The sequence below is a fragment of the Mytilus trossulus genome, chromosome 10 (genome assembly GCF_036588685.1).
Source record: "Mytilus trossulus isolate FHL-02 chromosome 10, PNRI_Mtr1.1.1.hap1, whole genome shotgun sequence".
Lineage (NCBI taxonomy): Eukaryota > Metazoa > Mollusca > Bivalvia > Mytilida > Mytilidae > Mytilus > Mytilus trossulus.
The window spans coordinates 22,016,472-22,043,929 of NC_086382.1; the positions used below are offsets into that span (position 1 = coordinate 22,016,472).

Consider the following 27,458-nt stretch of genomic DNA (forward strand, 5'->3'; position numbering starts at 1 on the left):
AGATGATTGGGACGTCCATTTTCTTCTCTTCCATTGCATTCTGGGAACTTCCTTTTTTGTAAGGTAACCAACATGGTGGGTTCAAAATTATCGAAAGCGCGATATAAATCCATTGCATCCTTAATGATCCGACTACACATTTACAAAATAACAACTTAAACATTAAGATAACATATATAAGATCAAACGTGTAACTCAATTATTTCGATTTGAGCCTTGCATTACAGTAGAAGTTCGGGTAAATGATCCGTAACTGAAATTTATAAATATGTTGATGGAACTTGACATTCGTCAAAATCGTATCCATTACATTGTCGAACTATTGAGTATTGACAGTAACAGTAATGAAAATCATAAAATTGTCTAGTTCAAGTATTCATTAAAACCTTTGAAACTTGTTTGTGAATTGAAGAAGTAAAATTATGCACGAGTCGTTGACACGAAAATTTAGCACGTTATACTATAGCAGTTAATAATCAGAGAGCCTTACCAGGTACTTGACAGTTCTTGTCTACTGCAGTTCTAACATCCATTATGTGAATCTAAATATGTCCTGTATTAAGACTTCAATGGTTAGGTTTGACAATGACTCTGGCAGATTGAAATATCACATAATTTTATCCAATTGTAAGTTTAAACAAATGGTCATCTTCAGTTGCATTTCTGTTATAACCTTTTGTTTTCTTTTCAGGGTTATCGAGGGCGTAGAAAGTGTCTTAAACGTCTAACTGCACCAAAATCATGGATGCTGGACAAAATGAGTGGAGTGTTCGTAAGTAGTAACAGTACATGTAGTCTCCCACCTTTTATATCGTGTTTAATTTCCACTATGGTAACCTACGTGTACCTGATGATGGTCTCGACTTAGATATGATCAATAATCTAAGACTGAATACATGTACTTAAAATTTTCAAGCCTTTTTAATTGACAAGCACTTTTCAGATCATCTGGAGCAGCTTACGCTGACGGCAATTTTAATTTTGATTCCTTAGGGAAAGATATCTAGAAAGTACTACTATTAATTTATAGTAAAAATAAACAATGTTCAGCTATTGAATGAATAAGGGAGTGGATTCTATATTCAGTGTGCTTAACTTTCAGTTGTAATTGTTAACTTAATTACAAAAGTTTTATATAAAAAAAAAAGGAATGAAAACAACGGAATTCAATCTAACCTTGATCAACTGGAAAAATTAAAGTAGTTCTATAAGCCAAATAAAAATAGACTATTATGTCCATATGCTATAGCAAGTTAAATTCTTTTTAAAGGGGTAAAACTGCTTATGAAATAAAAAAATTAAAATGTCTCAATATTTGTGTGTTCTTTTTTCACATTATACAGGCTCCACGACCGAGCACCGGTCCTCACAAACTAAGGGAGTCACTGCCCTTGATTGTATTTCTTAGAAACAGGCTAAAATATGCTTTGACATACGATGAAGTAAAGAAGATCGTACACCAGAGATTGATCAAAGTTGACGGCAAAGTCAGAACAGATATGACATTTCCAGCAGGATTCATGGGTAAATTGTTAAACTTATACAGTCTGACATTAATGTTAAAAACAAAAATCTTCACGTTTAATTGGGCTTAACATGTATCTCAATTATTGCAGATGTCAACAGTGATAAAATGATTACTGTGAAAGTGCTTTTATTCTTGGGGCACCAATTTTCGTAGTTTTCGTTGATTTAAGTGTCCAACGAAATAAAACAACAGTTGTCCAAATCAATACATGGAAATATTCCCATGAAGGTTTGACTACTGATATGATCTAGAAAATATATTGAATATCGCCAAATCTGAGAATACTCGAATAGAAGTCGCAGGGCAAACGCACTATGAAATACAACTGCAGGCAGAATTATACCAATTTAATCTTTAAAAACGTTTTCTAAACTACAACTTTTAATCTTTTTTAAGTTTTTTGATTGATGGAAGTCAGATTTCCGGTATTGATATGCTATGATAAAGTGTTAATTTTATACTAGCCTCATACTGCTCATACTGAAAATATTTATTTCGTGCTGGACATTCTATTGATGGGAAATATTTTACAATTCAAGATACGTTTATAGCATTTGTTTAAGTAACTGTTTTCTTTAGGTGATATGTTTTTAACCTAATAAACACCTTTGATGGTCTTTAATCTGTTTGTAAATCACTCTATTACGGGTCGACTAGTGTGATCACTACAATTTACACTGGTCAATGTTTACTTAGCAATTTCCTATAATCAAGACTTGTAACATTTGTTTCTAATATTGGCCTTAATTTTTCAAATATTTTTTTTTTGAAAACTTAAATCCACGAATTTGAAAACCCACGAACATGTAAATGTTGCCCAAACCACGAAAATTGATACCCACGAATAAAAGTACTTTCACAGTACCAGCACCATATTGCAGAGGCATGAAAATTTATTAAAATCTGACAACAGCAACGAAAACATTCAAAGCACTTTTCTGGAATTACCTTCATATATAAATATAAGCTCAGGGTATTGCTAAGACAAGTCCAAGAGTCCAAGTTCAAAACTGGCGAGTCCAAAGGTACATCAAGATTGAAATATTTTGTTTAAACTGAACAGGCGTATCATTTTATAGCAACAGTTTATTATTAATCTGCATTTCTTGTCACTTCATTGCTCTATCAGGTCATGGAGGCTAAAAATGATCAGTTATATTGCAATAAAATATCATCTTCTTACTGTTTTACTGCGACACCATTGCCAAAAATGACAAGTCCGTGGACTGGTTCAAAAATCCTTAGTGAGATCCCTGAAATCAACAAATTTGCATTGATGAAGCGCTGTATTAAAACAAACACTAGCTATTTAGGCCCGATCGAAGCTGGAAAAGAATTATTATTATGTCTTGTTCAGTCAAAATGAGGCCAAAATCAATACCAGTCTACGGTCGCTTGCTGACTTGTGTCTGCATAAGCATTACCAAAGGCTTGAACAAACAGAACCTATATGCAACATTTTAACATGTTGGGTTCACTAACTCAGAATTACAGATTTATTTTTACTGTTGCAGCAGATGGGTGTGTAGATAAAGGTTATATCTTTGGTTAGCTTGCTTGTTAGCTAAACCGTGAAGTCATTATTAGGTAAGGTAGTCTTATCCTACAGACAGATCGATTGGTTATTTGTCTAGTTGACTTATATAGGAAGATACTTAAGTCTTTACCTAACCTAATAATGACTTCACAGGTCCAAATATGTTACTTTACCTACACACGCAATGCAATTGCTTGTAACTTCATTCATTTTGTTTGACAATTGAATGTGTATTTTTTTTCTGTCAGTGAGATGGATAAACTTGCATGGTTCTGAAATTTGTCTGTTAAATATTGGGGAAAGATGAATACTTTTTATACATACATGTATACCATTTTTCGAATCGACAAATATTTTTCAATTGATGATGACTTTTCACTCTAAAGCCATCCAAGATTTACATAATACATGTAATTGCAAATTAGTTTGTTTGCAAAGTTGTAACAGTTATGATTTGTCTTGTATGCTAAATGAAAGATACAATTATTAAGAACAAAACAGTGTCTTTTAATGGAATTGATGAACTTTTTGAGTTGATTGATTATAAAGTGCTGTTATCATTGAATTTTCTTCTTAAAACAATTGGTCCACTAGGCCCTATCGAAGCTGGAAAAGAATGAATTTGTCTTGTTCAGTCAAAATGAGGCCAAAATCAATACCAGTCTACGGTCGCTTGCTGACTTGTGTCTGCATAAGCATTACCAAAGGCTTGAACAAACAGAACCTATATGCAACATTTTAACATGTTGGGTTCACTAACTCAGAATTATAGATTTATTTTTACTGTTGCAGCAGATTGCATTGGGTGTGTAGATAAAGGTTATATCTTTGGTTAGCTTGCTTGTTAGCTAAACCGTGAAGTCATTATTAGGTAATGCATTCTACCCTCCTTGCAAAGTAGTCTTATCCTACAGACAGATCGATTGGTTATTTGTCTAGTTGACTCATATAGGAAGATACTTAAGTCTTTACCTAACCTAATAATGACTTCACAGGTCCAAATATGTTACCTTTACCTACACACGCAATGCAATTGCTTGTAACTTCATTCATTTTGTTTGACAATTGAATGTGTATTTTTTTTCTGTCAGTGAGATGGATAAACTTGCATGGTTCTGAAATTTGTCTGTTAAATATTGGGAAAGATGAATACTTTTTAAACATACATGTATACCATTTTTCGATCGGACAAATATTTTTCAATTGATGATGACTTTTCACTCTTAAGCCATCCAAGATTTACATAATACATGTAATTGCATATTAGTTTGTTTGCAAAGTTGTAACAGTTATGATTTGTCTTGTATGCTAAATGAAAGATACAATTATTAAGAACAAAACAGTGTCTTTTAATGGAATTGATGAACTTTTTGAGTTGATTATAAATTGCTGTTATCATTGAATTTTCTTCTTAAAACAATTGGTCCACTAGGCCCTATCGAAGCTGGAAAAGAATGAATTTGTCTTGTTCAGTCAAAATGAGGCCAAAATCAAAACCAGTCTACGGTCGCTTACTGACTTGTGTCTGCATAAGCATTACCAAAGGCTTGAACAAAAGAAATTAGATCAAACCAAAATACTGTGGTTAGATGTCGACATTCCAATTTTAAATTCTTTTATTATACAGTTTGAAAAAAAAGCACCTGTACCACTTCTTTATTGATTCCTTACATATGAGTTTAATAAAGAATGGCAGTATTGTAGGCCACTTTCCTTTTCCTAGATGTTTTAAGTTTTATATTGCACATACATTTCTTAATCTCCCATTTGATACAATAATCCAGTGCTTGCATTACCGATCATGATTTTATTTTTATAGAGTGTAACTATTAATAGAGAGTTCCAAGTGGTGAAGTTGAAATTATCATTTCGTAAATGTTACGGACCCTATCGCAGGTTTGAAGACTTGTGGAATATCTGTCTTGCAGAAGACAACAAATATGTTCAAATCGTCGCAACTGCAATCCCATCCCCCCATTCCCAAAATTAGAATTGTTACTGGATTTGTTATAAGATTGACAATATGATGGGTGCCATATGTGCAGCAGATTTGGGTTTACAAGAACACCCCATTTATTGTTGTTGTTCTTTTCATGTTGCTCCGTCTTCAGTTTTCTAAGTTGTGCATTCTGTACTTTTGTTTATCTTTTCTTTTGACATAAAAATTTCAGTTTATTATTGGCTTATGTGTTTGAATGTTCCTTTGGTATCTTTTGCCTCTTTTAATTATAAGACTTGGGCCATTAAGTAATATCTTAAAACAAATTACCTAACTTGAGATATAAATGTTCATCTTGTTTATTGCAGTGTTGACATCATTTTCCTTGTCATCCAAAACCAAATGATATTGACAATTTAGATATTAACAGCCGATTATAACAATAGGCCCTATCGAAGCTGGAAAAGAATGAATTTGTCTTGTTCAGTCAAAATGAGGCCAAAATCAATACCAGTCTACGGTCGCTTACTGACTTGTGTCTGCATAAGCATTACCAAAGGCTTGAACAAACCAGTAATAAATGAAATCAAAACAGGAGGCAGTTGTATTCTCTCAATTGAGATTGTGATTTTATTTTTTTATTTTTTTTTACAGATGTTGTTACCATTGATAAAACACAGGAAAACTTCCGTCTTCTGTATGATGTAAAAGGTAGATTTGCTGTACACCGAATCAAGTCTGAAGAAGCAAAGGTAATGTCTTTGCCAGTATCTAGCTGATTTCATAACAATTAATTGAATGAAGATAGACTTGAAGCTTAAAAAAAATCATTTAGAAATCCAATTTACAAGTAAGAAATTGATTGCAATTAAAATTTACTTTTACAAGGTTTTGGGATTTGGCCTGTATTATAATTTTATGCATGTTATGGGATGGACAAGTACTGGTAATGTGCACCTTTCAAAAATGATGCATTGATACAGTCCACGCTAAATGGCAGCCCAGGCTTGTTTAAATTATTGCTCTCGGGCCTGTAAAAATCAAATCTACAGGCTAACAGGATTAAACTAAAAAAAAATCAAAAATTTAGCTCCAGGCATGTAGATTCAACAGTTCGTCCTGAAGGCTGCCTGAAAGAGAGCATTCAATTTCTAAACATATTTTCAGCTTTTTGCTGAATCGGGTATTTTATACATCCATTGATGAAACTTTTTTTAAGCTTTTTCTGAATTTTTAAAATGCATGAAATATTTGCACATCATTCATTTTATAACATGTCTTGTATGATGTTTCAGTACAAACTGTGCCGTGTAAAGAAAGTTTATTCATTTTATAACATATCTTGTATGATGTTTCAGTACAAACTGTGCCGTGTAAAGAAAGTTGGAGTAGCTTTGAAGGGAGTTTGCTATGTTGTCACACATGACGGACGTACAATTCGTTATCCAGATCCATTGGTCAAAGTTAACGACACAATAATGGTTGACATTGCAACTGGAAAGATTAAAGATTTCATCAAGTTTGATTCAGGTATATGAGCACACACCTATAAAACTTATTAGAAGACAAAAATGCTGATTAATTGAGGAAAGAAAATTCCCAATGTTGATATCCTGGTGTTTCTGGCTTTTGTCAGAATATGCTTGGCTCTGTCTTAGTGGCGTATGGGAGCTGAATGTCTTGCAAGGACGTGATGCATATTCCCGTTCCACAACATTGGATATAAACCCAGGCCTGGACTGCTCTGTACAGGTCTGAACCCCATATATTCCATCACTTTCTCATAGCTACTATGTGGCAGTTACTGAGGAAGAAGACCATATGGGGAACAAACAACTAAAATACATTGTCAAAATATTTGCACATATCATACATCAAAACAGTCTTCCATATAATCATTTATTTTCAGAGATGATTAGTTGCACAACTTGAAGATTGAGTGTTGTCTTCACACCTTGTGAGGAAAATAATAAATTAATTGAAAACATTGCATAAGTATTGATTGTTTCTGTGGTACCTTGCAATTGTTTATACCTTTATTATTTGACATGTGCATGAATTGGTTCTCCATCTGAAAATTTAAATTTTGAATCATGTTTTTCATGCAAAAATAAAATAAAACCATTCTGGTCATCATTCCTTAATTCTTTACATATGTATCATATTTCCTACCCTTTCATTTCTACATGACTTTGCTAAAGGTAACCAAAATGATTTTTATCTAGGTCCATCAAAAATTTAATAACAATGAAACCTCTTTGTTCATGAAAAAATAAGGGTAGGTTGGCAGGCTAATTGTGTTTTTTTGCAAAGTTATTAACTTCTATAAACAGGTGGAACCTTCCCAACTGATAGTAAGGTTGGATTCAGTTGTAAGGTTCTTACTTGTACAAACAGATTCATTAAGACTGTTTGGAGAGAATGTTTTCTTATTAATTTTTACTAGTCTTTAGGCCAGACTTTTTTTATTATCTGTTTAACGAGAAAATTTGTAAAAAAAATAGGGTCGAGGGGACGAAATAAAAAAAAAAAAAAAGTGCAAAATTGGTCCAGTCGACACTAAAAATAAAAATAAAACCAATCTAAGTGACCCTTTTTTTTCTTCTTTTTTTTTTAAGAATTTATCAAAATACAAGAACAATGGAAGAAAACAGACCTCTAGATTTTGAGGTGGGCTACTAAAATTTTGATAAAATTTAGTTCAAAATACAAACATCATTTAGGAATAATTTGGTCTGGGCTACCAGCTTGAGTTTCCTAAGTTTTATCCCTGTGTAGGGTGCGAAAGTGAAAAGGGGTGAACGTGAATAAAAAGTGGTTTTTCAAATGATTTGGTCCCATCCATACACAAAATTCAAAAAGCATTATTGATTTTAATTAATATCTTTGATACTATTTTAATATGCATACTACGATACTACTTCAAAGGGAAAATATAAACCCGAACTCTTCCAAAACGTTGACCGGCATGTCAGGTTCAACATCTGCCTCGTTGGTCATGCGGCTGATGCCAACATCTTCCGGTAACTCATAGGACAACATGACCCCGATTGTCTCATCTCTATTACACTTAACAAATTTGAGTGAACACGAACTTCTCTCTAGTGATCGGACTTAAAGTTTAATGTAAAAAAAACAGTCCCTTCCCGGAAGTCGCCGTTTTGTTTGACCATGCGACAAGAGATAAATTAATAATCGCAGAACCGAACTCGTACTTTTATTTTTTTTTGAGGATTTCGTAACAGTCGGCGGAAAAAATAAAAATAAAAGTAGGAAGCACTACTTTTATTTTTATTCTGAAATCGGACAATGTGGAGTCGGTGGATCTCGTTAAACAGATAATAAAAAAAAGTCTGGCCTTACACAATACAGATAAGCATATATATGTAAATCTGATTTATTAAAACCATGAAGCATCAGACTTGCTTAAAGTTTATAAAATTTCGGCACTTGCATGTTTTTACTTTCAGTTCTTTAGAATTTTTCCCCAATGTTGACATCCTGGCGTTTCTGGCTTTTGTTAGAATATGCTTTGCTCTGTCTTTGTGGCGTATGGGAGCTGAATGTCTCACAAGGACTTGATGCATATTCCCGTTCCACAACATTGGAAATTAACTCAGGTCTAGGCCTGAACCCCATATATTCCATCACTTTCTCATAGCTACTATGTGGCAGTTACCGAGGAAGAAGACCATATGGGGAACAAACAACAAAATGTATATCAAAATATTTACACATCAGAATGTCATGTTCAAAACAATGTATGGCAAAATTATAGTATCTATGCATCATTTTAGAGATGTTGAAAGTCTTAGAACCTGACAAGACATTTCTTACCCAAAATATTTAAAATAAAAAATTATCACGTGGAGACACCAATACAAGTTGAATGAATAACTGTCTAGTCCACAATGTTGGAAAGTGCTCATGAAATAACATTAAGATGATGCTCAAAAGATTGCTTACTCTTAAATTTTTATAGGGCTTTTCATAGAGCAAACAGAAATAAATTTATTTGAACAAAATTTGAAAAAGGAGGTGAGCTTATAATCTTCTTTAAATGTTTTTGACTGTTGTTTAAGAGATTCAAGAATTACTTTAAAAAAACATTTTGATAGACTTAAAATTATGGTAGGTACTGAAGGGGTTCAAGGATAGGCAAGTTTTATTTTGATAGGCTTTTGTGCTTCAAGTTTGGATTGGATTATTCTTCAATATTAATAGAAATCCTTAAGAGGGGATGGTAAACTCTGATAGAAATAATATGCAATGCAGCCAACATTAGATAAAAAATCTGACAAGCAGATTTGTAAACATTAAGTTTGTACCTTTATTTAGATTAACCCCAATGTTGACATCCTGGCGTTTCTGGCTTTTGTCAGAATATGCTTTGCTCTGTCTTTGTGGCGTATGGGAGCTGAATGTCTCACAAGGACTTGATGCATATTCCCGTTCCACAACATTGGAAATTAACTCAGGTCTAGGCCTGAACCCCATATATTCCATCACTTTCTCATAGCTACTATGTGGCAGTTACCGAGGAAGAAGACCATATGGGGAACAAACAACAAAATATATATCAAAATATTTGCACATTATGATAAACAATAACATTATTATATCTTTGCACCACCTTGAAAGGTGCTTAAAATCATATAACCTGACAAATGAGAGACATTTCTTTGCATCTGGTTTGGTGAAAAGTCGCGATTTCCAGAAAAGAATGCATTTAATATTTCTTTTATCTTTGTCCTCATTTGCAAATATTTTTCTTGCTAGTATTGTGCTTTATATTAATTAGCAAACAGAAATGATTTTGTTATTGCCTCAAGTTCGTTTTGGTTTATTCTTTAATATTGTATATGATTGAGAATGGTTGAATGTAAATTTTTATATTTGATAGTGCAATGTTGCCATGCATCATAATTATTGTTAAAAGGTTTAAAAAAAATAGGGTCTTGCAAGTTTGAACCCTTCAGTGCTTTAGATTTACCCCAATGTTGACATCTTGGCATTTCTGGCTTTTGTCAGAATATGCTTGGCTCTGTCTTTGTGGCGTATGGGAGCTGAATGTCTCACAAGGACTTGATGCATATTCCCGTTCCACAACATTGGAAATTAACCCAGGTTTTAACCTGAACCCCATATATTCCATCACTTTCTCATAGCTACTATGTGGCAGTTACTGAGGAAGAAGACCATATGGGGAACAATTTTTCATCATCAAATTTGCATTGTATGAATATTGTATATTCAGAAAGTATACTTCGTTTTTTAAGGTTTTGTTTCTAACTCTTTTTAGTAAATATCTGCTAATGCATAATGAATATATCTTTACAGGAAATCTCTGTATGATAACTGGAGGCCATAATTTGGGAAGAGTTGGAGTTATTCAACACAGAGAAAGACATCCAGGATCATTCGACATTGTTCACATTAAAGATTCTTTAGGACATAGTTTTGCTACCAGGTAAGAACTGTTTTGATAATAATGATGAAGTAACATTATTTAAATGTTCATATCTTTAAAGTGTTAATTAAATTGTATTGAAATAAAAAGATATTATTTAAAGTAAATCAATAGAATCAATATTGACAAAAGTTTAAAGGATTTAATTGTTTCTTTTGTATGTTGTATCACTAGAAAGAATACACATCATATAAAAAAGAGGATGTGGTATGATTGCCAATGAGACACAAACATTAACAACTATAGTTCACTGTACGGCCTTCAACCATGAGCAAAGCCCATACCACATAGTCAGCTATAAAAGGACCTGATAAGACAATGTAAAACAATTCATACAAGAAAACTGACAGCCTTATTTATGTTTGTCAAGTTTGAGGGCAATAAAAAAGAATGATTTCATAAAAACTCGGTATTTCAATTGAATATTCAAAACAATGGTAATGGAACACATCAATATCAGTGTGTCTAGGACTAGAGTTCTAATGTTAATAATTTGTTTGTGAAATACAATTTATGCACACAAGATTGTTAAATTCTAGATTTGATGCATATTCCTGTTCCAGAAAATTGGATATAAACCCAGGCCTGGACCGGTCTGGACCCCATTATATTAATAGAAATCCTTAAAAGGGCAAACTCTGATAAATATTATATGCAATGCAGCAGACATTAGATAAACAAACAGACAAGCAGATTTGTAAACATTAAGTTTGTACCTTTATTTATTTAGACTAACCCCAATGTTGACATCCTAGCGTTTCTGGCTTGTGTCAGCATATGCTTGGCTCTGTCTTTGTGGCATATGGGAGCTGAATGTCTCACAAGGACTTGATGCATATTCCCGTTCCACAACATTGGAAATTAACTCGGGTCTTGGCCTGAACCCCATATATTCCATCACTTTCTCATAGCTACTATGTGGCAGTTACCGAGGAAGAAGACCATATGGGGAACAATTCTTATTATTTTTTGTTGCTGCAATATATGTTCTTTTAACGTAATTGATGCATAATCAGAACCACCCTGTATTTAAACAAAATAAGATTTGGTCAGATTGCTTATGATGCAACACCCCACCAGAGATCAAATAACGTGAAGAAGTTTACAATTACTGTATGCTGTGTAAAATAGTATTGGAATTTGATATTTGATGTTTTTCAATTTATACATGTATGTTATATATTTTCAGATTAAGTTACGTTTTCATCATTGGAAAAGGAAACAAACCATATGTGTCACTTCCACGTGGTAAAGGTGTCAAATTGAGTATTGCTGAAGAGCGAGATCGCAGGATGGCAGCTAAATAAACTGTTAGAGACTGCATCAAATAAAAAAAAAAATGGAAGAATTTGTGTCTTGTATTTTAAAAATGTTTATCAAGTTACAATTACAAAATCTACATTACACATGACTATGTCTGTGTAAATAAAACACAACTTGTGAAGAATTAGAAACCAAAAATTAGGTACGGTTTTTAATTGTTAAATTTTTTTTTCAAGTCCTTAATTAGATCATAATTGTTGCCTACATTTTTTTTTATTTATCCTTTCTTATATATCATGTTCTAAGCTCTTTCTAAAATCGTTTATCCCTGCTTTGTGATGTTGGATATGTTTGACTAGAACAATTTCTCTTCAAGTTTGCTGTTTAAAAGAGAAACCTGTTGTTTCTGCCACACATGAAAACACGCAAATTGTATCTTATTTAATACTGTAAATTCAGAAATTAATGCGAGGTTTTTATTATTGCGAAAAATGCGACAGAGTTGTAAACGCAATAATTTAAACTAGCATCTTGAAATATTTTATATGAATTTAACAGGATTTTTCTCAAAATCGTAAAAATAAAAATCGCATTTAAGTCTAAAAAGACAAAGTCGCAATAATAAATGCACGCAATAATTTCTGAATTTACAGTATCACAATATGAAGACATTTTAAATTTGATCACTGTGGTCTTTTAAACAACAATCAATATATAATGAGTTCCAGCTGATATTCAATAGTATCAATATACAGATAACTTGATAATGAAAATGTCTGCAACTGAACTTTTCTGCAGATCAGATTAACAAGATCCAAACCAAATAACAGAGTAGTCACATTGTCATCCTAAAGAAATGTCCAGCTTCAATGCATTTATACCATTCTGTGAGAATTCAATTATCAAATATTGAACATCAAGGGGGAACGAAAACCACAAAACAAACAGGTCCTGCCAAAAACTAAAGGCAAAATAAGCTGCGCTGTAGGGTATCTTCTACTGAAGGATGGATCTAGTGCTCTTGCTACACTTGTAAAAATTCCAACAATGGTCATAAAGAAGATGCTGAAGTCATAGTTTCAATAACCAAATGTAATGAAACTTCTAACAAATATTTATTACCATAACACTGATTAACTTTCAATTCGGGTGGTGACACTTTAAGCTTGTTTGCATTGACAAAGAAATAAAAAAAAAAAATGGTATAACAGTAGATTCTTTCTATTTGAACTACTCACAAGAGTACCTGCATACTTTAGAAAGGTGCTTTGCACACATTTTGGCATCCAATGCTTGGATTGCACTTATAACAATCTCCCAAATAATATGAGAAATTACTTAAAAGTCGATAGTTTTATTGTCGTGTCCTCCACTTTTGTCGCAGAAAGCTATGGCATAGGGGTAGTGATCAGGCGTTGTTGGCTAACTTCTTTAAAGGTTTATATATAAGAAGGTGAAAGGTTCATACTTTGAATAAAGATGCCTTATGTTACGAAGTTTCCGTCAGTTGCATATACCTTATCTTCATGGTTTAAGACTACATGGAAAAAAAGTTGAGATTTTTTGTAATGCTAATTTTTCTCTAGATAACTATATTTGGTATGTGCGTATCATGCCCATCAAACAGATTTTACTTGACCTCCACCTCATTTCATGGATCAGTGAATAATGTTAAATTTTTGGTGGTCAAGTCCATATCTGAGATACTTTAATCAATAGGTCTAGTTTATTTGGTGTTTGGACGGATTTATGTTGGCAGATCTCATCTGACTGACCTCATTTTCATGGTTATAGTTAAGTTTTTGTGTTGGATCTGTTTTTATACATCCGCAAACAAATTTTAGGGATCGTATAATGGCATGATGTTGTCCAGACAATAATTTTAGTATAAGTGAATGGATATCTATGAAATTTTATAAGAAGGTTTGGATTAATTTTGGAGATGATGGTCCCAACCGTTTAGAAATTAAGGTCCTAAAACAAGCATTTTTTTACTTTCAGTATATTAACTTGTGGATAAGTATTTCAATTGCTCTGAAATTGTACCACAAGTAGAAGGTTTGGATTCCTTTTTGGGGTTATGGTGCAAAAAAACTAGCATTTTTGTAGTTTCTGTACAATAACTTGTGTATAAGTGTATGGATCTCTTGCATTGTACCACAAGGTTCCATATCATAAAAGAAAGGCTGGGATTTAGTTTTGGGGTAATTGCCCAATTCATGCGGGAATTGGGGGCCAAAAACGAGCATTTTTCTAGTTTCCAGACAACAACTCGTGTTTAAGAATATGGATCATTCTGAAATCGCACTATAAGTTTCCATACTACAAAGGAAAGGCTGGGTTTGAGTGGTAATTGCTCCAAGGAGGGGGTCATTTTTTCAAATTTTTAAGAAGAATCTTTAATTGAACAGTATTGTGCAATATATGTTTAAGATGTCGACATTTATTTTGTGTCAGAAACCTATACTTTGTCAAAAATTTGATCACAATCCAAATTCAGACAGAATCCAGCTTGCATATTGTGTCCAAATTTGCCACAACTATTCAGGGTTCAACCTCTGCGGTCTTATCAGGCTGCGCTCAGCGAAGCATTTTATTGGCTTTTTCTTATAACCGTTATGATTTCAAAGTTTATACTTGACATCCATTTTAACCACCACCAAAGGGCGTTTCATGATGTATGTACAACTTCCTAGGTCAAAGGTTAAGGTAAAAACCTTTGGTTTCAGTTGACAACCCTGTGTCCTGTGGTGAAGATCGTGTCCGCTCTATATCTTGAGAACCGTTATGATTTCAAATATTATACTCGACATCCATTTTAACCAACACCAGAGGGTGTGTCATGATGTTTGTACAACTTCCTAGGTCAAAGGCCTTTCTGTCTGTTGGTCTGTCCATCGCTAACAAATTTGATCCACACTATATTTTGAGAGGACAGCTGTTATTATTTCATACTTTATACCAGACAAACATTTTCCACTTAACATATATATTAACCAACACCAGAGAATGTGTCATAATGTATGCATCCTAAGTCAAAGGTCAGTCCGTCGGTCTGTCCATCCGTTCGTTGTTCTAAACAAATTGTGTCCGCTCTACCTCTCGAGAACCGTTAATATTTCATACTTTATACTTGGTGGGTCATAATATATTGAAGGCATAATTCTAAAAATCAATTGGGCAGCACCTTTAAACATATTGTTCAAACATCAATCCATATATCCAGAAGTCACCTTAGAGTAGTCAACAATGAGTTCACATCATGCAGTCATATCACTATTATACTATGAAAGTAAGTTGAGAATATTTATCAGTTTTAACTTAAAATCTTAGAATAAAATCACACATGAGACTATTTAATAACTTCAAATAATGCTTCATATCAGATTATCCATACAACTTATTTACCCCACGTTATTGATAGCGGGGCCCACAGAGATGGCTCCCATCTCAATGGTATCTAGTTTGTATAATGAAAACTATCCATTTAGTTATAAAAAAACATATGCATTATGATTTTTTTTAATTTGAGGTTTCTTAATTATGTCTTTCAGTTTTTGTGTTTTGGTCTGTTTTTCGTATATCCGGATCTGGCGTACTAAAATATATTGACACCGTATGTTTGTGGCATAACATTGCGGCCACAAGTTTAAAAAGTTTTTCTGTTTAGTATTAAGTTTATTTTAAGATCCATGTTGTTACATCTTGTGATCAATTTTATTTGGCAATCGCCAATGGCAGTCAGCAGGGTTAAAGAACATCAGTTGTTCGACCTGTTAGTCAAATGCGTTTTGTTTAAATATACTTTTTCACTTTTTTGGTCTTTTGGAAAACGTTGTTTGTGCTGTTTTTAGACCCTTCTACAACGAAATTTGTTTAACATGCACACGTATAAAAATTGCGGTTTTTATCCAACGCACTCATAGGTTTGAACGTAGTTTTCAATTTAGACTCGTGTGTATATATATATATAAGTACGTCTGAATCAGTGACAACCCTACAACAGATGTATCCATCGGATCGCCATCAATGATGGTGATACATGGCTGTGTACATAATGTATATACAACTCGTCTAAACATCAACCCAACAATGTTAGATCTGTAAATTTGCTATAGATAATTTAGCTGATCTGTAACAATAACATCTTCATGCCTTATATATCATGTACTGAAGTACGCCGCTAGATTAAAACTGACGTGGAAAGGTAACACATGGCCAGCGAAGCTCTTTTTTTGAGAGCCCAGGTGGTCGTGTGGTCTAGCGGGACGGCTGCAGTGCAGGCGATTTGGTGTCACGATATCACAGTAGCATGGGTTCGAATCCCGGCGAGGGAAGAACCAAAAATTTGCGAAAGCAAATTTACAGATCTAACATTGTTGGGTTGATGTTTAGACGAGTTGTATATATATATATATATATAAGTACGTCTGAACCAGTGACAACTGTTACTCTACAACATATTTATCCATCGGATCACAGACGCTAGATTAAAACTGACGAGGAAAGGTAACACACGGCCACCGAGAGCTTCATTATTGTGAAGCCAAGGTGGTCGAGTGGTCTAGCGCGTCGGATACAGTGCAGGCGATTTGGTGTCAAAATATCTCAGTAGCATGAGTTCGAATCCCAGCGAGGGAAGAACAAAAAAAAATAATTCGAAAGCAGATTTACAGATCTAACATTGTTGTATATATAATTAAACTAGTTGGTATGTAACTGTCTGTTTGTGATACCAGGTACTATCTGGTGAATTTTCATCGTATATATTTGAATACAACTTTATCAAAAGAAAAAAAAGCGCGTCGTATACAGTGCAGACGATTTGGTGTCACGATATCTCAGTAGCACGAGTTCTAATCCCGGCGAGGGAAATTTACAGAACTAACATTGTTGGGTTGATGTTTAGACGAGTTGTATATATATATTGTTTGCAACAGGTCTACTACATTTGATGTATGGAATGATTGGAAGGTGTACATGTATGTCTAGCTGGCAGGTGTCATCTAACCGTGACCACATTTTCATGGTTCAGAAAATTTTGAGTTTTGGTCTTTTTTCTAAAACTATATGCAACAGGTCAACTTTATTTGGTGTTTTAAATATTTTATGATGAACATGTCAGTCTTGCAGGTTTTATTTGACCTTGACCTCATTTTCAAGGTTCATTGGTCAGTGTTAAGTATTGTTTTGGGACTGTTTTTCTAAAACTATAAGTAATATGTCAACTAAGTTTGCTGTATGGAAGGATAGTAAGTTGCACCTGTCTGCCTTGTGTGGTTCATCTGACCTTGATCCCATTTTCATGGGTCCTTGGTCAATGTTAAGTTTTCTTGGTTAAGTCTGTTAATTGGAAACTATAAGCATTAGATCAACTATATTTATTGTATTGAATGATTGTTAGGGTGTACATGTATTTCTTGTTTGGTTTATATGACCTTGAAGTCATTTTCTTGGATCATGTTAAGTTTATGTGATAGTTGTAGTAAAGTTTTATATTTAGGACTATCAACATAATATCAATGATAAGAAGAGAAGGCGAGACATTTCAGCGTGTGCATTTCTACTCTTGTTCAATGATGGCACCATTCAAAATACAACTCGTATGTAAGAAGAATATACAGAACATTTTAACAAAGTCAAGTCAATGATAGTTTTTTTTCTCTAACTATACACGTCACACACTAGAGACAGACACAACTGGATATATTGAAATTCATAATCCGCAAACGATTCTTTTACTAACATTATAATTGCATTGTACATGTTATACATACAGTTTTCGAGAAAGCTGGATACTTGAAGTTCAAGTCTAGAAGGTCAGAGGAACATACATGCAAACTCTATTTTTTTATCATTGGTTTATGACAGTTCTCATTATATATTTACACTATTCCGGATGTATTTTTGGTTTTATTATTGGATCTCACACTTCAAATATAAGTTTGTTGTTCCGTTGAGATAACAGAAAGTACAGAGACGGTTTGAAAATGGAATTGAAGAATTAACATTGAAAAAGTTTGATTATATTCTTTTCTTATATATATCTTGGAATTCAAACAGCTGTCTTCTGAGGTGGTCTGCCGGACGCAACATTTTTCTCAAACATTCTTGGGAAAAAGAGTTTGTCATCCAGATCACTGCTAACATTACTAGAAATATCTGAAGTATCATCAGATACAGTGGCGTTTTTCTTGCACTTACGACGCAGAAACGTGGCAGCTGCCACCAATCCAGACAGCGCAGCCACTGTACCAACGACAGCCCCAATAGTGACAGATTTTGATGAGTCGCTTTCTGTTTCTCTATTTTGTGATGGAGAACCTACAATAAATGACACCATAGAGTTTTACAATAATGACACAATTTAGTTTTACAATAATGACACCATTTAGTTTTACAATGATGACACAATTTAGTTTTACAATAATGATACCATTTTGTTTTACAATATGACATAAACTGACTTTTTGTATATCCGTTACATTCTAACCCAAACAATTGATAGTAAAATGACGCGTACATACCTAGCAGTTCAATATCGAAGGGAAATTTTAAGTATACAAAGAGACATTTATAAAACAAAAAACATACTTCAATCGTTTTATTGATCTACTTGTTAGTCTACCGCGCACCGACTAGACCATAATAGCAGGAAGTATTTGTGCAATGTACATATACTGCCAAACCTGCTCAAAAGATCACCTGTATTAAGCAACAACCTGCATGTGTTGTAATACCATTAATTTTAGTTCCGCTGTAGTACATTTCATATAAGTTGAACCTGTATTTAAAGACCACCTCTCTTTTAAGAGACCACTGTTTTGCTCTCCCTTAAGTGATCTCTGAAAACAGGCTCCACTGCAACTCGTTTTGCACTTTGGATACCACTGATACATGTTTTGGCTGTAGATATCTTGGGTTGATGACATGACATGCATGAGAAATATTTGTAATTTATCTCAGTAAACAGTCATTCGATCTTGAATCTCAAATCTAAGTATTGAATGATTTTGTCAAACTGTTATTATCTAGCAATAAAGTATAACGACATTCTTAACAAAAATCATAATCTTAATCTTATCGAAAGAATATTAATGTTCACGCGGTATTGCATTTTTGTAATATGTCCTTCCATGCAAAATTTTACCGACTAATACAAGATGAAATGGTAAGCGTGTCTTTTGATTTTGATTAAATTTACCAGACAGCGCAGCATCTGTACCAACCACGGACCCAATGGTTACAGCTTCTGATGAATGACTTCCTGTGTTTCCTACAATATATGACACCATTTAGTTTACAATGATGGAACCATTTAGTTTACATTGATGAAACCGTTTGAGGGAGTTGGCGTATCAGTTTCAAAGTCATTAAATTTTCAAAACTCTAGCATATATTGATAGGGTATTAATAAAGGAATCACAAGAGCAAAAACACACATAGGTCAACGTGCTTGTTTTCGAAATATAAGCCTTTGAAATTTTGGCGGGAAAATGTTCTCTCTTGACTTTTCATAGCTTTATCATTGACAAGTTAAAGTCTTCAAAAAGTATTATAAAATAATTAAAATTTTGTAAGACTTATACAGACAGCTTATCATAATACATGTAAAAGAATTATAAAAAGAAAAATGGGGGTCACCGGGCAAAATGTTTAAGGCATTCAAATGGATAAAATCAGAGGGTTCCGAAAATCTGACCAAAATTCCAAAACATGACAAGCGACCTTCCATGGTTAATGTTACAATGATGAAACAATTCAAATGACACCGTTTAATTCCACAACAATGACACCGTTTATTTCACAATGATGACACCAATCAGTTTTACAATGATGGTACAATTTCGTTTTACAATTAATACATTAAGTTTTAAACTTTTTTTTTCCCGTTACATGTAAACCACACGTCCTTCGATGAAAATTTTACCGGCAAGTTGAAATGGCAATCTTGTCTTTTAATTTTGATTTAATTTACCAGACAGCGCAGCATCTGTACGGTGACTACCAACCACGGACCCAATTGTTACAGCTTCTGATGAATAACTTGCTGTGTTTCCTACAATATATGACAACATTTAGTTTACAATGATGAAACCGATTAGTTTACAATGATGAAACCATTTAAATTTACAATGATGACACCTTTTAAATTTACAATGATGAAACCATTTAAATTTACAATGATGACACCTTTAATTTCACAATGATGACACCGTTTAATTTCACATTGATGATACAATTGTGTTTAACATATATGACATTTTTTTTTATCCGTTACATTTTAACCAAATGTTCTTCGATGCAAAAATTTACTGGCTAAAACATGTTAAAATGGCAAGCGTGTCTTCAACATCATTGTGTCAGCGGTTGTTGATTTTGATTTAATATAACCGACCTCGTGAGAGGTTTATGAGTTTTCTTGCTAGGGTAACTTTCTCTTACCGTGAGTAAGTATTAGGTCAAATTTAATTGGTCGTAAAGGTAAGTAAAAATGTAGGTAAGAATCTTGTCATATGCAGTCATATTTCGATATAGATAAAATATATTGATATTTTATAGAGAGAAAAAGACAGGAATAGCTATGATTTTTGTGCATGCCTATGAAATTATAGTTTTTTTTTGTTATTACTAGTTTTAAATGAAACTTAAGTTAATTTACCTCCTCGTCTCATACATTTCACGTGTTCGTATTGTTTGTGTTTTTCACATTTTCTTACATCAGCACAATTGTTGATCATCTCAGCTCCACAAAAAATATGAAAAGTTCCATTTGTAACAAATTTGAGAATATGGTTTGTATCTAGACGATTTAATACATTATGTATTTGACCTAAACCTTCGGTCACAATGTCAGTACCACTATTATTAGATCTAAAAAAAAAAAATGAGTATACAAATGCTGTAGAATAAGGAAAAAAACACTTGCCCATAATAAATTGTAGATTTACCCGAGTCTATAGGATGCCATGATGCCATATGTAAGTTTATGCATTTCGTGATATCCTTGAGGCTGTTATACGTAAGGCTTTCTATTTAATTGGTTGGTATTATATAAATATGGAACGCCATAGCTGACTTATGTGTCTTTTTTATTATACGAAGGTGCTTTTCTATTATACGAAGGTGGTTTTCTATTATACGATGGTGGTTTTCTATAATACGATGGTGGTTTTCTATTATACGAAGGTGGTTTTCTATTATACGATGGTGGTTTTCTATTATATTAAGGTGGTTTTCTATTATACGATGGTGCTTTTCTATTATACGAAGGACATCAAACATGTCGATCAATAAATTTCTGCAGCAGTCCCTAAAGTGTTGTTGTTATAAGACTCTCTACATTTTTTTTTTATCATAACGACCCTGCATACCCGAGGTATCCACTTTAATTATGGACTCTACCGTACTACAGTTTTATCAGTCGTTGGTTCACTTTCGTTTGTAATTGATAATATATAATTGATTAATATCGCATAACAGATTTCTTAGTTATATCTAAAATTGTTGTAAAACAAAAGCTATATTGACATTTTTTGTCGTTTATTTCAACTTTTTTTTTTATTAGATTTGTATACACATCAGCCCAACAATGTTAGATCTGTATATTTGCGAAATTTGCTTTTGCAAATTTTTTGTTCTTCCCTCACCGGGATTCGAACTCATGCTACTGAAGTATCGTGACACCAAATGGCCGTGTACTGTACCCGACACGCTAGACCACTCGCCCACCTAGGCTTCACAAATGTATGTAAGGGCTATATTTGTATTCTGGTTAAAAATTTTAAAACGTTCCAAAAAAGAATACATAGCCTTAGTTATTATGCACAGAAGAGGGTCTAGATGGATCCCTTCATTTCTGTATTCTTTTTTTTATATAAACTACCCCTGTACTTTTCTAACACTTAATGTTAAAAATTCCGACCCTTATCACTTTTATTTACCAAGAGAAAATTAAAACTTACGGACTGCATGGTATATCTACAAATCTTGTCACTTTCAGTACGACAGTTTCATTGCGTATATCTGGTTTATAGTTCATGTCTAGAATACAACTGCCATTTAAGAATCTGTCCAAGAGTTGTGTTTGGATCTGTCGGCCTGCATGCGTATCATTGTAAATATCAATGCTAGCAGTCCTATTATGGATATCCAAAGTGAACAAGACTTCTAACTTAACAACCGTCGTCTGATACTGGTAGAATTGCCCAATAAAACCTGCAACTAAATAAAACGATGGAAGTAAGATAAATGAATGGGATTTATCAAAAATGAAAAACATGTGTAATGGTTATTAATTATCAGTCCCTCCCGTTTCTTAGATACAATATCTTTTATTACTTAATACAATTTGTATTTCGGATGTCATGTTTCGAGATACGAGAACACACATTTTCAGTCCTGTTCCCCTAAATAATCCGCCTCTGACTTTGTTGAAAAAAAACCCCAGACATGTGATTAATTTTAAGATTCCGTTTTAACTAACGCATTTTATATTCATTTTACAGTTTTGTATCAATTCGAATTCGAAATCGAAAGAATGCATGTTTTGCTCGGAATTATATATTATCTCAGAGACATTACAAGCTATGCTTTCTATTTAAGAAATGTAATATTTTCCCTGTATATGAAGAAATAACATAAAAAAAAATTGTGCACACTGAATAACGCGCGTAGTGTGCACCACATTCATTATGTTATTTCGAATAGACAGAAAAAATATAACAGTCATTTTTTTTTTTTAAATTTTATTCTAAATTCCATTTTAAACCGTAGAAAACCACGAAAAACGGGCTGATAACAAAATAACGTCAGCCAATCAGAAGACGCGTTACATCCGAAATTAAATTATAGAATATTGGTTTTAATTTGGAAAATTCTCATTTTCTTTTATAGATACTCAAAGGAGTAGGTCCGGTAAGGGCCTATTTTGGCCCAAAATTTCAGGTTCATCTGAAGAAAGATTTTGTACACGTTTTAAACACTTAAGTGTCTACTTCGGTCGATACAGTTGTAAATGATTTGAACTAATAATTCATTTAAGACGCTCATATTCAAGCTGAAATCTATCAATTATGCCATAATATGTCACTTTTAAGATAGTTTTGTCAACGCGTTCACCCTTAACCTTTATATATGTTATGTATTATTATCAAATAACAACTTACATTTAAATATTAAGAATGAACACGAATGCGGCCATTTCCATTTAAGACGAAAACCATCTAAAATGTAACTTAAATGCTAAAATTGTGAAGATTTCAGTTATTTAGCATGACTTCATTAATGACGTTAGTACCTGCATGTTATATGTGCATTATATTGCCAAAAAACAGGCCATATTTATGTAACAGAAGTATTCTGCTTTCTAATAATTAGATGAAAGTTTACATTATAAAATTTTGGCAAAACTGAGGCCAAAATGGGGTCTTACTGAACCTACTCCTTTTGCTTAAATATTTAAACGATGTTGGTCTAAATACTAATTTGATTGATGTTAAGAAAAACACAACAATAAACATTTGTATATATTAAACGTATTAATATAAGCTATGTTGCTATGAATGATATATAGTCTATAGGTTTATTAAGAACAGCTATGATGAGAAATAAATTCATTGGAACTCGCCTATACCTCTTTTCAACATTGTATCAAATCATAGTTACAAATCTTTACAAATGATATAGCTATAAATCAATGGCATAACCAAAGTTTAAGACGACTTAACATTGTTTTGAAATTGTGTTCTGCCTAGGTAATATGAATGAATTGTAATTAAATTCTTTAAATCGTATTGTGTTTGTTTGTTGCAGTCTAACATCCAGTGGCAAATATTTCAGGCATATTCAGGACGAGAACATTTTTTTACAATAGATAGTTATGCAGGTTAGAAATTTGATGGGAAATATGCTGAAAGTTTATTTCTCGCCAGCTTTTATTTCAAATTATGCAGTAAAAAATATTTTGAATAGATAAATAAAAATTATCTTTACATGAATTGCGTTTTAAATTTGTTTTCATATACTAGTAGGACAAATCATATATCTGGGGTCTGGATAGAGAGGGTTCCTTTATTTCTTTTTAAAAAAAATGTTTTAGACTATTATTTATATACTAGCAACCCCCACCCCACCCCTATTATTCTTTAATAATAACATTTCCCCCCTCTGTTTATTATTTTTTGTATTTTGTGTTATGTATGCCCATTATTGTCTGTAAACACTGTTAGTTAAGGAAGTTGGAATCTTAATTTCTTAATATTTTCTAAATACGAACGATTTCCTTTGAATCGTTTGATATTTATGATCAGAAGTATTTTATGACTCTTTGTAGGGTAGTTATTATATGTTGATGAGGCTTCAAACATAAAATTGAGAATGGAAATGGGGAATGTGTCAAAGAGACAACAACCAGACCATAGAACAGACAACAGCAGAAGGTCACCAACAGGTCTTCAATGCAGCGATACATTCCCGCACCCGAAGGCGTCCTTCAGCTGGCCCCTAAACAAATATAGTACTTTTTCAAGATCATTTCTTAATAAACAAGTATTTTCTAAACTTGATAATGATGGTATGGGGCGGAATAACCGAACAAGAACGCACCGATCTCACATTTATTGATGGTAACCGAAATGCAACAAGGTATAGGGACGAAATTCTGGCTCTGGTCGTTCTCTTGTTTCTCCGAAGACATCGTTTTAATCACATTTTTTTCAATAAATGACACCATATAATTTTATGACTTTCTGTGGTTCCTACAATATATGACACCATTTTGTTTACAATGATGACACCATTTAGTTTACAACGATGACTACATTTAATTTCACAACTATGACACCTTTAACTTCACAATGATGACACCATTCAGATTTACAATGATGATTCAATTTTGTTTTACAATTATGACAATTAAGTTTTCAACATAACTCCAAACCATAGTTTCAAATCTTTACAAATGATATACTAATAAGTAAATAACTATAAATAAATGGCATGGCCTCAGTTGCAGACACTTCAATATTGTTTCTAAATTCTGTTCTGTCTAGGTAATATACAGAAATTGTAATTTAATTATTTTAATCGTATTGTCATTGTTTGTTGCAGTTTAACATCCGGTGGCAAATATTTCAAGCATAATCAGGTCTAAAAATATTACAATAGAGAGTTTAACAAACGTGACCGTTCGGAATGCAGGGTGCTAATTTGGTGGGGAAATAGTGACATTTAAGAGGATGGAAATTTAAAATTACCCTTGCAATACCACGTTTTAAACGTAACTAAAATTTCTCGGCAGCTTTTATTCGAATGTTTATGCAAAAGTTTCAAATACAATTACGTTCACATATGATTGGGAAAAGGAGTGCTAATCTGTATTTTTTCTTTCTGTATGCCCATTATTATCAATTCTGTATATTCAACACAGGCCTTCATTTTTGGTATAAGTGGTCCGAAACACTTTTCTTGGTTTCACTTCAGGAAAACCCGAACACGTCAGTTTGAGGTAAAATGATGTATGATTATACTTTAATATTTGAGGGGTTTAGTGGCCATAAGGGACTTTAAATATTACCCATATCTATATAAGGTAGAGCTTTGAGTCAGTGAAAGTCAAAACTGCAATATTTTGTTTTACTGATGAAAATTAACGAGAAAAACGTAAACCAAAAAGAATTCTGGTCGGACATTCACGCGAGATGTTCGAACATGTAAGCGTAACACAACGTCGCGAATATATCCACGTTCAAAACAAAACTTTGACTGGAAACGTTTTTTTGATCTTTACATGAATTGCTTAAAAAATTTTGTTTTTAAGCATGTGCGATATTCTTGTAAGACTCTGCAAAATCGACGGTGCTTTTTAACTACTTATTGAAAATTGATGTATTTTGGATTTTTGAAAAATTATGAAAAATAACATTTTTAAAAATCATAATTCTACCATTATAAGAGCTCTGATAAGCAAACAATTGACAAAAATTTGAGTAAAATCCGCTTTTACGCCAAAACATGGCGGTGCGACAACCTTGTAAGCCTTTGAAAAACAAGTTGCTCATAAATTACCATATATCATTTATCAGGATATTTGTCCTTAAATTCATAAAATTAAGCAAATTAACATTGATGTTGTAAATACAAATACTAATAAACTTTTTCCATTTTGAATAATTATTTTCCATTCTCAAATCTGGAATCCCAATTTTTTCCTTGTGGGAAAGATTTGCCCTTGTAGTATGGAACGCTTTTTTTTCTATAACGTCATCATAATGTCATAAAAAATGCATTAAAGACTGAAGGAACCTTTCTGTTAAATAATGGGGAAAAAACGTTTCTCAAAATATAAAATACTTAAGACGAAAATCATAGTTTAGTGGTTACAATAAACGCAATATGAATAAAAATAGCTGTTTTTTTTTTAAATGAAGCTTGTCGCATGCACCATAAAACATAGTTTCAACAATAAGTTTTTTTCGTTTTTACTTAAAAACGTACACTAGCAATGAATATATGATATAACAAAATTATATATTTTGGACTTGCATCTTGCCAACTACACCGATTTTCCAATGTATGATACTCATAACTCTGATAAAATATACAAGGTATATACACAAATACATATAAACAATTTTTATAATTACTAAAATTCTTTAAAAAATAAATAATTATATAAAAAACACCAATAATATTAACAGACTCCATATACATATATGTAATCATGGTAGAAAATTAATAAATATTCAAGATAGATTTATATGTGAAAATGAGTAAATACAAGTCAAAAAAATAATACCTACATAAAAGATAGAAGTGAAATAAACTCCTCATCTCGTATAAATTTCATCGGATAACCATTTTACACAACAATTCCAAAGTAGAACAATTTTTTTATGAGCTACATGGACTTTTGCCAATCATAGTATTTTACACAAACAAATATAAAACTCTGAAGACCAATGCATTTAAATTCAGGAAGTAAAATTCCCTGGTCGTTAAATGAAACTGTCAATACACAGTATTAGTTTTTGACTATAAAGAAACAATCGAACAATTTTGATATAGGTAAAATTGATTTAATACTTACATATATGCTTCCTAGACTTACTGATATCAAAAAGGTTTTAATTAGTTATGATGGTGTCCAATCAATGTTCTAGAAGAATAAAATTGTAAGTTTGGAAGAATTGTATGTTTCTTCTATTTTTTCTCAGGATAAAGGTATTAAATCATGCGCATTAACACAGATACGGTAATTTTGTGTACTGTAAATTTTGAAATTTTGCCGTATCGAATCTATTATGAAGAAAACTAATAGATGATAAGCCATACAATTGGTTGATTTCTTATTTAACGACACATAACTAACCAAAGACAACAAGGTTCATAATACCGACTGGCATGGGTTTTTTTTTTTGGGGGGGGGGGGGGCTTAATTGCTGTTCGGTGTTAGCCAAAGTTCGGTGTTTAAGGCCAAACCTTATCCTATTATGGTTAACTTTTATGAATTGTTACTTGGATGGAGTCTTTTACGAGAGTTGTCTCATTGGCACTCATACCACATCCTTCTATATATACTGACGGTTATGATATATCATATGTCTTTAGTCTTGAACAAGGCTTGTTCGAAAACATGAGCCCACTCTGTGTTGTTGTTAGATGTATTTCTATTTGTATCCTTTTGATGAGTTCAGCCTTTTCAACTGCTTTTTATAGTTCG

At 32.8% G+C, this 27,458-nt stretch overlaps 3 protein-coding genes and 6 non-coding genes across 10 annotated transcripts in view; 7 read left to right on the top strand and 2 right to left on the bottom strand.

Moving 5' to 3' along the window:
- Positions 1–27,458, bottom strand: part of LOC134686080 (uncharacterized) — a 379,196-nt gene that overhangs the window by 142,929 nt on the left and 208,809 nt on the right. The gene's annotated exons all lie outside the window — the stretch shown is intronic.
- LOC134687056 (small ribosomal subunit protein eS4-like) lies at positions 6–11,877 on the top strand. 2 transcript variants are annotated; one of them, XM_063547016.1, is made up of 7 exons: positions 6–75; positions 692–772; positions 1,344–1,524; positions 5,659–5,756; positions 6,300–6,534; positions 10,345–10,474; positions 11,664–11,877. In XM_063547016.1, the coding sequence occupies exons 1-7, from the start codon at positions 73–75 to the stop codon at positions 11,779–11,781; spliced, it is 846 nt and encodes a 281-aa protein (XP_063403086.1). In that variant the 5' UTR covers positions 6–72; the 3' UTR covers positions 11,782–11,877. The 2 variants fall into 2 exon arrangements, with proteins under 2 accessions (XP_063403086.1, XP_063403087.1); XM_063547017.1 differs by having other exon boundaries at positions 11–75; positions 6,363–6,534.
- LOC134688644 (small nucleolar RNA SNORA16B/SNORA16A family) lies at positions 3,655–3,812 on the top strand. Its single transcript, XR_010101863.1, has one exon. It is a non-coding gene; the product is annotated as a small nucleolar RNA SNORA16B/SNORA16A family (small nucleolar RNA).
- On the top strand, positions 6,604–6,838 carry LOC134688636 (small nucleolar RNA SNORA73 family). Its single transcript, XR_010101855.1, has one exon. It is a non-coding gene; the product is annotated as a small nucleolar RNA SNORA73 family (small nucleolar RNA).
- On the top strand, positions 8,492–8,712 carry LOC134688640 (small nucleolar RNA SNORA73 family). Its single transcript, XR_010101859.1, has one exon. It is a non-coding gene; the product is annotated as a small nucleolar RNA SNORA73 family (small nucleolar RNA).
- LOC134688639 (small nucleolar RNA SNORA73 family) lies at positions 9,350–9,570 on the top strand. The gene has a single exon (XR_010101858.1). It is a non-coding gene; the product is annotated as a small nucleolar RNA SNORA73 family (small nucleolar RNA).
- On the top strand, positions 9,999–10,219 carry LOC134688637 (small nucleolar RNA SNORA73 family). Its single transcript, XR_010101856.1, has one exon. It is a non-coding gene; the product is annotated as a small nucleolar RNA SNORA73 family (small nucleolar RNA).
- On the top strand, positions 11,212–11,432 carry LOC134688638 (small nucleolar RNA SNORA73 family). Its single transcript, XR_010101857.1, has one exon. It is a non-coding gene; the product is annotated as a small nucleolar RNA SNORA73 family (small nucleolar RNA).
- On the bottom strand, positions 17,793–26,654 carry LOC134686366 (uncharacterized). Its single transcript, XM_063546036.1, has 6 exons — positions 26,539–26,654; positions 21,703–21,961; positions 20,400–20,611; positions 19,716–19,796; positions 18,888–19,013; positions 17,793–18,061 (listed from the first exon to the last, which is right to left on the bottom strand). Exons 1-6 carry the CDS (start codon positions 26,567–26,569, stop codon positions 17,793–17,795), a joined length of 978 nt encoding a protein of 325 aa, XP_063402106.1. The 5' UTR covers positions 26,570–26,654.